The 11785-nt window shown below is 37.7% G+C and overlaps 1 protein-coding gene across 1 annotated transcript; it reads right to left on the bottom strand.

Moving 5' to 3' along the window:
• Positions 1-2865: 2865 nt before the first annotated feature.
• On the bottom strand, positions 2866-3804 carry LOC124235895 (olfactory receptor 4F3/4F16/4F29-like). Its single transcript, XM_046654428.1, has one exon. It carries the CDS (start codon positions 3802-3804, stop codon positions 2866-2868), a length of 939 nt encoding a protein of 312 aa, XP_046510384.1.
• Positions 3805-11785: the final 7981 nt, after the last annotated feature.

Genomic DNA, 11785 nt, shown 5'->3' with positions numbered 1-11785 from the left:
TACGCCAAGAATGGTCATAGCAGAGCTGTTGACAATTAAAAATTGGAAATAACTAAATGTCAGCAATAAAGTGATATTTGAGTGAAATGAGTTTTGGTTGTTTTTTCTTCCTTCTGCTATCTTTATTTAACCTACAAATGTATTTTAGACTCCACCAGTTTGTTGTCCTGAATAAGTTTATTTTGACACGTGCTAAATCTACTAGATTGTCCTATTCCTGTTCATTCCCTATGATTCTGAAAGAAAGAGTTGTTTCTTTTTCCTTCTCAGCTTTTATTTCTCATTGCTCTTTGGGCAAAAACAAATAATTATTGGCTTCCTGCTATGAGCCAGGCATCCCTCTGGGTACAAAGATCAAAAAATCATGTTTTGTATGTTATAGACGTTTTCTGTCCTGTGGAGAGAAACAAAAAATAATTAATGAAACAATCTTTGAAATAGAGATAAAGTTATGAAGACATTAAACAAAGCATATGGAAGAGAACAACTGGAGTAGGAAGGCAAGAGGAAACTTCTTCAAATAGGAAGTCATTGTTGGAGTCAGTTTTCTGAAGACATTCAAGCTGAAACCTGAAGGCTGAGAAGGAGGCAGCCCTGCATATACCCAGGCAAAGTGTTCTGCAAATAGAAGGAAGGGCCAGTGTACAGGTTTCAGACCAAGAACTTAGTGTATTCAAGTAACAGAAAGTCCAAAATGGCTAAGAGCAAAACCTGGTCAATGAAGTGGGCAGGGCCAGATCTGGTCAAGCTTTGAGCACCTTGTTTAGACAATAAGATAGAATAGGTATCCATCCCTCATCGTGCTGTGGTGTCAACCTGCCCTTAGCCTCCAGAGCTTTCCACCAGCTTCTCTCCTTCCCAGGGCCGGCACTTACCTCAGAAGAGTGGTCAGCATGGATTCTCACTCAATTCCATAACATTCACAAATGCATAAATTCCCTCTACTCAGACCCTTTTGAGTCTGCCCACATTAGCATATATTTTACTTAAGTACAATGATTGTTTGTCTCAGAGACCGTCACCCTTCCTATAACTGAACTGTATACTTCTAACACAATTTTATGCAATTCGTGACCCAGGATTTAGCAAACAGTGAGCATTCGATATCTTTTTTGATTAACTGAATTTCTATTTATGTTACTTTTTTGTAAGCTAGTCAGCTTGGTGACCTCTTCTAACACATTAAAAAGCGTCGTAGGGCCAGCCCGGTGGTACAGCAGTTAAGTGTGCACGTTCTGCTTCGGCGGCCCAGGGTTCACCGGTTCGGATCCCGGGTGGAGACATGGCACCGCTTGGCATACCTGGCTGTGGTAGGTGTCCCACATATAAAGTAGAGGAAGATGGGCATGGATGTTAGCTCAGGGCCGGTCTTCCTTAGCGGAAAGAGGATGATTGGCAGCAGTTAGCTCAGGGCTAGTCTTCCTCAAAAAAAAAAAAAAAAAACTTAGATAAGCAAAACAAGCATCATAGAACTATGACACAGCATATAAGAAGGTAATTTGAACATGAGAGAAAAACAATATAGGAAGTAATTTGAATTGTGGCATTTTGAAGTCTCTATATTTGAGGAATTTTATCATTTAAAATACTCTAGTCCAGTTGGTAAAAGAGCAAGTTCTTGATAAAACACTGATGAAAGGAGTTAGAAAGGAAAGAAATAATTTGTAGACAGCATGAAAGAAGGTCATCAAAACTGAGAAGTGGTTTAATACTTAATTTCAGTTTATTGAACATGCACTATAGACAAAGAATTATTTAAAGCAACTCGCAGATACTAAGCCAATTCCTCCTTATAACCTTATCAGGAAGGTACATTTAACCATAATGAACTGACATTTTTGTAAGTCAAAAACAGCCAAATATCAGAAATTCTAGATGGTTCAACTTACTTCTGTTTTAAAAAATGACTGACTTAGGCATAAAGAGGTTAAACAATTTGTGTGTTAGTGGAAAGCAAAGCTAGGATTTGAAGTGAGGCCATCTGGCTCAAGAATTTGTGCCTGTAACCCAGTTACTGAAAAAGAAAAGAATTTACCTAACTCTGAGGAACGGTGCTGATTTCAGTGAAACTAGGGAAAGGGTTAACACTAGCTAGGACAGGATTATTAAATAAGTCATTGTTTTTGCCCATCCCTGGCCCTATTTTCCAAAACCCCTGACAGTATAGGAACACAGCTTTAGAAAGAACTGAGTGATCTAAAGTCTTAATTCATAGTTACTACATGCACTAGTCGAACTGCTTAAAAAGCCATAATCCAATTTTGGGCTGACGTTGTGATTAAAAGAAAAATCAAAAATAATTCAAAATAGCTTTAACTCTTTCCTTTCATTTATTCAAGGGCAATATGTATCAAAGGGATAGAGATAGACAAAACCTCTTTAAAATCCCCTCTTTATTATCTGTTTTCTTTACACATTACTGCTGCTCCCACACATCTCACTTTAAAACCTCAAAAAAAAAAACCCTGTAACAAATAATTACAAATTTTGTCACATTTCCAAAGCACTTTTCTTCAGATTCTGCATCACAAATTCCAAAAATCAATCTGACAAGGGAGGATCCTCCTCAGAAGTCAGAGTAGGAAAAGAGATACAAGAGGCCAGTCTAGAATCCTCCTTATCAAGGAGGGGCAAGAAAATGTGGAAACAGTTGCATATTAATACTTTTCATTCCATCACATTGCAAAAGAAAGAAGAATAACACATCCTCCTCGACTATGAGTGGAAAAGGTATTAAGTAAATCCTGGACATTGGTTATTAAGCCAGTAAGTAAAGCATCCCCGGTGCTGTGTTTCATTGAATTCGTGTCTGCAGCATGGGCAGGCAGTCTTTGAGATGCTTGTCTTTCTTGATATCAAAATCATTTAAAATACCTTCCTGAAACTCGACATCTGACTGAATATTCTCTTCATTGCCATCTTCATCTCTTTGTTCCTCAAAGTATAGATGGTGGGGTTCAGAAATGGGGTGATAATTACATCAAAAATGGAAAGAAATTTATCCACTGGTACTGCGGGAAATGGCCATGAGTACACAAAAACACATGGACCAAAAAATAAGACCACCACAGTGATGTGAGCTGACAGTGTAGATAGGGCCTTGGACAAGCCATTTGCAGAATGTTTCCAAACAATGACCAAGATGAAGATATAGGAGATGATCAGAATGCAGAAAGTTCCCAGGGAGATGAAACCACTATTGGCAGTGACCATGAGACCCAACCTGTAAGTGTCTGTGCAGGCAAGCCTAATAAGTCGAGGAAGATCACAGTAAAAGCTGTCTACTTCATTGGGGCCACAGAATGGTAGGTTTACAACAAACACAAGTTGGATCAAAGAGTGGATGATTCCAATGGTCCAGGCAGCCACCAAGAGTAAAATGCAAGTTCTGAAGTTCATGAGTGTCAGGTAGTGGAGAGGTCTACATATAGCAACATAACGGTCAAGGGCCATGGCAATGAGCAGAACCATCTCAGTTCCTCCAATAACATGAATAAAGAAGATCTGAACAATGCAGCCTTGGAAAGAGATTACTTTTCTCTTCTTGAAAAGATCAGAAATCATCTTGGGAGCTGCAATGGAGGAAACCCACATGTCAATAAAGGAGAGGTTGGCCAGCAGGAAGTACAAGGGGGAGTTCAAGTGAGGGTCAGAGATCACTGTGAGCACAATGAGGAGGTTTCCCAAAATACCTGCGACATAGAACACAGAGAAAACTAGGAAGAGGGCTAGTTGCATCTCCAAGGAACTGGTGAGTCCCACCAACACAATCTCAGACACCACTGAATGATTTCCTCCCCCCATGGTCTCATTCACTTTGGGCTCCAAATTTGCCTAAAAGAACAGGAAGAATAATGAATTTGAATTATTGGACGTATCAGTCAGGGTTCCATTAGAGAAGTATAACCACTAGGAGATAGTATACTCAGGGATTTACATAATCACGAAAGCTGATACAGCGGTCTCCATAAGTCTGTTGTATTTGTATCTGATGCTGTAGCTTGAAGTCCACAGGAGAGGAGCAGTCAGCAAGGAAGATGGATGTAAGATGGGGGAGGACAAAAATAAACTGGAACCCACAAGCAAGAGTCAAAGACCACAAGGAGAGACTAAAACCAGTGTGAGTGCTCATTATCTCCGACTTTGATGGAAGGAGTGCACTGCAGAAGCCAGGGCCCTTCACCACAGAGCTAAACACACACCTGGCCCACGAGTCAGAGAAGCTAAAGAAGGATCCAAGGAAGGTGCGGCACTTGCAGTCCCAGCCCCTGCCTCACACCAGTGATAAAACCCAGCAGAAAAATGATAACATGTGAGCTACAAATATGGCTGCTTCCTCATGTCTGCCCTCCAAACATTACCAAAGAATCTCTCTTGCAACCCATTCCGGTTGGAAACATAACAGAAATGAGAATTCTGGGGAACGTAGCTCAATCTAAAAAAGGTGACACAATATAAAGCCAACCCACTGGCTATTTAAAAGAATGTACAAATTTGAAAATTAAATATCACCTCTTTTCATTTGGTCAAACATGACCACAGTGGCACTTAAATAGATTTGACAAAGATTTGACACTAGTCCTAATCTCACTCTGTCTTCCACCAACTTCCGTTGTTATTATTCAGTCAGTTTAAAATTTTGCCATAGGTTATCCTTTGACATCAGGGAGCCACTTTAAGTGAGAAATGTAAAAAGAATTTCAACAGAGTTCTGGGAACAGAAGGAAAATTAATGTACTAAGTACTATGTTATCTGTCAGTAAACTGTTGTTTCTCCTATCCCACAGGGACTTCCAAATGCTACAGAGTTTGGAGACTGACCTTTCTTTCCCCCTGTTTCAGTTATTTTGAGATCTCTCTGGAACTAAAAACTGGTCTATCGACAATTTGGGTATCTCCATGATGATTTAGAACACATCAGAAATCTATTTAGTGAGACTCATTTTAGGCCGCCTCATACATATTCCAAATAGACTTCCAAATATGAAGCAAACATCAACAACTATATTGAAAGCAGTATCCACTCTGGGTAGAGTATTTTGGTTGGTTGAAGAAACAGGAAAACATAAAGCAAAGTTTCCAATCCAAAAGAATTTAAAATCAGAGGAAATAGACAAAAATTGACAGTAATACACAATGGAAAATATTGAGCCAATTTATGGTTCAGAAATTCATAGAAGCAAGCATCATCAAGAATTGCAGTGAATCATTGATTCTTAGGGAGCAGAAACTCCTACTGTAGAATTCTCTGCCTGTGGTCATCCACACTCTCCATGAACAATTTCACTGGTGGAGAACAATCTAGCTCCTGAAGCAACTCATTCTATTGTTGAAAGTCTGGGGTTATTCTGAAACTCATCCATCTCTTGAGAAGAAATCTGCTTTCTTTAACTTCTAACCGTGGGTCTCAGTCTTGTCCTTTGAAGTCATGCAGAATTAATCACATCCATCTTCAATATGCAACTTTTCAAATATTTAAAGATGGCTTTCATATCTATTCAAAGTAATTCTTTTATGAGCAAAATATTTCCGTTCCATTAAAAACTCGTCAAGTAATATTAGACTCAATTCACTTATAATTCCTAGTTATCTTCCTCTGGAAGAGTTAGTTTTTAAATGTGGTAAAAACAAAAATGGAATATTGTAGAACTATTCCGCATTTTAATTATGGACTCTTTACTGTTTTAATGATAACCTTCATTAGCTTTGGAGTACAATCACAGAACTAATGGTCACAGAAGTAAGTAATATATTAATGCATGGTAGAAATCAGAAATATAGATGTCAGCATATACATGACTAAACATGCATATTTACGTCTGTTTGTTCCTAAAAGATATATTCAAGAATGTAGTGCATTGGAGTGATTCTTAGAGCACAAAAAAACACATTGATCCCCTAGGTTTGTGATTCTGAAGAACTTTTTAGGTCTTAACATAATTTCAGGCAATAGGATTTGAGACTTAAGCAAATGTTTGTTCAAGAGAATAAGAGAGAGACTTTCATTTCTGACGATATAGCAGAACTATCCAAACTATTCTTCCTCTGAAAACTTAAAATTCTGGGCAAAAGTTATAATTTTATTAAATATATCAATAAATGGCAAAAGAAATTTTAAAAACCCAGGCTAAAAACTCAGCAAAAGTGGGACCTCAGAGAAATAAGCAGAGCCCTGAAGCGGGCTTCACCCTTAAGGCCTTAGTCAAAATCAAGTGATTCTTAGCTTAGTTTTTCCAGGCCTAGGAGGAGGCAGGGATCAAGAAGAAAAGCCCAGAGTCCAATTAAAGTGGAAATCTAATTTGGGTATCTCCTCTGATAAATCTGGCATTCCAAAACGTTTCACTTCTTTGAAAGATGAACTAGGTATAAACTCCCACCTCATGCCCCAGAACTTGCAAAGAAAATCGTATGTATTCTGAATCTTGATCTTTATCCAAGGTCTCAAACAATTTGCACAAAGTTCCAAGTGGAAAAAGACAACTCGTAAACACATCACTACATACACACACAAAAAGCCCCTAGGGACCATGTAGAAAACAAACAGGAGAGAGAGACAGAGCAGAAACAAACCTACAAAGTCTAAAAATATTACAAGGATCAGATGCAGAATAAAATGACTATATATAGTATGTTTAATAAACATGAATAGAGAACAAGAATATATAAGAATTAAAGAAGTAGTTTTGAAAAGTAACCAAGTAAACATTCTAGAAATTGAAAACAAATTAATTAAAATTTAGACAGTTCTCTCAATAGAGAGAACTGACAGCATAAAAGATACAAAGATAGAATTTGTGAGTTGGAAGTTACATCTAAAGATGCAACAGAGAGAGAAGAATTTGAAAATATAAAACAGATTGAGAGGCATGGAGAAGAGAGGCAAAAATCTTAATATAATTCTAACTGAAGTTCTAGAAGAAAAGAGAAAGAGAAAATGGGGTAGAAACAATATTTGAAGAGACAATGACTGAGAACATTCCAAAATGACATTTCAGTCAACAATGGACCACATATATGGCAGTGGTCCCATAAGATTAGTACCATATAGCCTAAGTGTGAAATAGACTATCACATCAGGCTTGTCTTAGTACACTCTATGATGTTCGCACAATGACAAAATTGCCTAACCAAGCATTTCCCAGTATGTATCACCATCAAGTGTTATATGACTGTAAAATGTTTTCAAACAAAAACTTAATGTATTTTCTATCAAAGAACATAACCAAAGAAGATTCTAAAGAATGTACTTCAGGCGGAAAGATAGTAATATCAGATGGAAGTTCTGAAATGAAAGGAGGAATGATGAACAAATAAGTGGCCAAATCTAAATAAAGACTTTATAAAACAACCTCATACTGTACTGTGGGATTTAAAAAATGAGAGAGAGGTGCTGGCCTGGTGGCATAGTGGTTAAGTTTGGCATACTTCACTTCAGCGGCCCGGATTTGCAGTTTTGGATCCTGGGTGTGGAACTACACCACTCATCAAGTGATGCTGTGGCAGTGACCTACATACAAAATAGAGGAAGATTGGCGTAGACATTAGCTCAGAGCCAATCCTGCTCAAGCAAAAAAAGATTGGCAACCGATGTTAGCTCAGGGCTAATTTTCCCCACCAAAACAAAACAAAAAAATGAGAGAGAGAATAAAACACATGGCAGCAATAGGATGTCAATTGAGAGGATGGCAGATGGAGTTAAAATATGCAAGGTCCTCAAAGTCACTATGTTGCACAACTCCAGGAAGCACTGTTCACACTGACTTCTATGATAGATCTATATTAGACTTTAATAAGTTAAGTATGAATGTTATTTTCCTATTATCATAATTAATAAAACAAAAATAGAAAGTATAATTTCCAAGCTAGTAGAGGATAAGAAAAAGAGAATGAGAATGAATACTAAATCCAAAAAAAGACAAGATGTGAAAAGGAAACATGGAAATGATAGAACAAAATAAGATGATAAGAAGAAATACAAAGAGATGAGAAATTCCCAGGAGTATAAGTGGACTAATTTCTCTAGTTTAACAAAACTAGAGGAGTCATCAGCTTGTTTTTTTTTTTTAATTCAGCAGTATGCTATTTACACGAGACATATGTAAAACACAAGAAAACAGAAAGATGGAAACTTTGATAGTAAAAGTATGGGAAAGGTATACCAAGCAAATACTAACCAAAGAAAGATGATGTGGTTAATAATGTCATTTAAATCAACTTTCAGGCAAAAATCTTTATTAACTGTAATGATCACTTCAAAATAGAAACAACTGAATTCCGCAAAAAGACAGAAATATTAATTTGTAAGCACTTAATAGCATACCTAAAAACATATAAAGAAAAAACCTAGTAGGGCCACAGGAAGATACAGCCAAATCTTCCATATTTGTGGAAATAGTAGGAGAGTGAACAATAGGACAAAGTGATGAAATTCATCAGTCAACATAGAGAAAGTTTGAAAACATGATTAACCTAATTCAATTATATACATCCCTGCCCCCAATATATGCAGAATGCACATTCTTTTCAAACAAGTAGAGACATTAAAAATTTTTATCATATACTACACTCTTGTATAAAGCAAATTTTAACATACAGACCACATTCCAGCCCCCGAGCCAATTGAGGTAGAACCATTAACTGAAAGATAACTAGAAAATCTCCCTGTTTGAAAATTGACTATAATCAACAACGTTATGCCAATCTATTTCAAAAATTTGATAATACGAGCACATATCTAGAAAAACATAACTTAGCCACACTCGTTGTGCTAGACATTCGAGATCCACTGTCCCCTTCTCTGCTCTGCTCTGGGGCTGACCTTTAAACACTGTGTAAACTGGGCGCTCTGGTCTCGCAGTTGGTTGGTTTTGGTCACTGGCAGGGACTGACAAGAAAAGGGAGGCCAGGAAAAGAGAAAGGTAAGGATCTTCAATTCCTGACTTACTCCCCTCCAGGCCTCAGGTTAGCCATGGCTGCATTTCTCTCCAAAAGGGCAGCCCTCTTTACCTCCATAATTTTCTTTACAGGTTCCAGGAACCACCTGGGTGCTTCACCACTTCTTACCGGCTTCCCTTAACCCTATCCTCACCTTTCTAAATAGTTTCTTCATTATTAATCATCCTAGTGCTTTACCTGAGTGTGCTGTTTTCTCTTCTGTCTATCCTTCTCACCCACCTGTTTTCTAGCAGATCTAAAATAGCAGCATGTTCAGAAAAAACACACCTGGCATATGGAGCTATTTGAAATTCCCCCAGAGTAGAAAGAGATAGCTAATTAGAAATAAGAGGGTAGGAATAAGTGGTACAAATAGAACAGAGAAGGCCAGTATGACTTCAGTCTGTGCTGAGAATGGTCTCACAGAATAAGATTGATTTTCCCAGAGCAACATAAGAGGAAACAGCAAATGGGTCACCTAGGGGAAGAGATCCCTCATGAATAAATAAGCTTTATCAAGTTCTTTTCCTACCTCAAAGCTTGAGGTGAAGATGAAGCCCTAAGATTCATGTCATGAAATATTTTTTAATTGCTTTTTAATGAAGTAATTTCATCTTTTCATCTTTATTGCTTTTCCATATATATACATGCAAGAGAAACACAAACACATACAATTGGATATTTATTTTCTAGACATATGCATTTTGGCAGGTTGAAAAACGTAAAACAAGTATATTCTGGGGTATAGGAAATACGAAAACAATCCCAGAAAAAAAGCCACCAAAAATGTAAGGACCCCTTTTTCTTAGAACCACCTGTTGATCTATCTAAGGATTTTCATGAATATCCTTACCTCTAAATGCCCATTGTTCTGCCAAATAAATATTTATAAGATTTTCATGAGATAGAGTATACTTTCTGTTTCAGTTGTGGTCTATGCAATATACAGTTAGTGCTCTTCAGAAAATATTTTTCTTTAAATCTTTGTGAACCATTGATCAAGATGGTAGAGAAAAGGATGAGAAGATCTTGGAGTTCAAATCACTTCTGGAAACACTAATTTGGAGTCAGGTTTATATGCTTAATTTCTAAGTATATCCATTTTTTAAAAAATAAGTAATACTAACGTAAATTTACTCTCAGTCCATGATTCATTGCGGTTAATGGGGTCTGAATTAGTGAGATTTCACTGTGTTCTCAAAAGTGTTAATGAGGTTATTTTGGGTAAATCTTAAAAAAATCTAGAGAAGTGTCTGAAAGTAAGAGAGAGCACTTCTAACTGGCAAAATCAAAACTGACTTTCAGGGAAATGTGTGTTTGCAATGGGACTTGAAGGATGTGTGGCTTTCGAGCAAGTACCTACATTTGGGGCAGGTAACTTCTGTGTTTTTGGATAAAGAGAACAATGAGCAAAGGAGAAGATGGGGGAAGTGGCCAAGGGACCTATGAGAAGTTTCTGGCTGGATTAGAGGATGTTTTCACTAATCGATGCAGCCCTGGACAGCCTACATTTGGACATCTGTTGTTCTGCCTGCCCCACATCCAGTCACCCCTCCCTAAGAAAAGAAAATGAATACTAATCCCATTCATGAGGGCTCCACTCTCATGACCTAAGCACCTCTCAAAGACCTCTCACTTCCTAGTACTATCATATTGGGCATTAGGATCTCAACATACAGATTTGAGGGAGATGCAGATTTGAGGGAGATGCAAATATTCAGACCAGGGCGATCAGGGAAAGAGGTTTTCAAGTGATCTTTCTGAGTAGAATGTAAGATTGCCTGTCACACAGAGATGAAGCACTGGAGAAAATGAAAAGGAAGCAAGTAGGTGAGATTGCAGGGGTTTAGACTATCAGGATGAATTTAGGTGTGTGATTTCTCTAGACAGGGTTTTTGGCTACTTCCAACTCTCTGATTGATTTTCAGCTTCATATTTCCTACTACACACTATACATCATTCCTGGGCTCCCAGGGACACCACAGCTTCAAAATATCCCTAACTAAACCTGCTTCTGTTTCCCTTTTCTCTTTATTTCTGTAATCAATGGCAACACCAATCACTTCATCATCCGAGAGAGGAAAAAGAACACTAATTCATAGTCTAATATACCAAATTCTATTTTAGATGATAATTATGCAAAAGAAGAAAGAAGAGGAGGCATGAACTCTCCCTCAAAGAATTCACAGTCTACAGATGACAGTAGGTAAAGAAATATTTTAAATAGAGTGATAAGTGTAGTTTTAAAAAGTCCATACAGAATTAGTAAAATATGATGGGAAAGTATGAAAAGGCTTCATCAAAGAGATGCTATCCAGGTGACAGCTTGGCTTTGAGCAGTGACAGAGGAAGAAGCACAGGCAGGGATATGAAAATCCCAATTAGCATAGCACATTCAGAGGCTGACCAGCAGTTTGTGCATGGAAGGTTGTGCTTTGTGAAGAGAGCTGAGGATTCGTGGAAATAACTGTGGTTACTGTGGGTTAATGAAAGAAGATATGATCAAAAATCACAGATCAGCTTGTTGTCAAAGAGCACAGAGGGTGGAAAGAAGAGGGGGACTGGCCACTTGGCAATACAGGAGTAAAGTGGGCTGTGATTTCCCTTGTGTGTTTCTTAGAAAATCCCGAATTTTTGTTAGTGTGAAGGGAACGAGAGTGAGAAACCCCAATACCCTAGACTTAACATGAGTTTTCAGCCAATATAATCCTTTCTCATTATTTAACTCTAAAGTTTTTTCACTTTTCCATCTAAATCTAAATCACTGGCAAAACTGTTGGAAAACAACAGGAGCATAAGTGCAGGCTTCACTCCATGCAATACTCTTTAAGTTGGTGCTTTTTGGATAATG

Source organism: Equus quagga, chromosome 2, assembly GCF_021613505.1.
Source record: "Equus quagga isolate Etosha38 chromosome 2, UCLA_HA_Equagga_1.0, whole genome shotgun sequence".
NCBI classification, from domain to species: domain Eukaryota; kingdom Metazoa; phylum Chordata; class Mammalia; order Perissodactyla; family Equidae; genus Equus; species Equus quagga.
The sequence above is the reverse complement of the archived record's forward strand: the minus strand, read 5'-3'. Positions and strand labels throughout refer to the sequence as shown.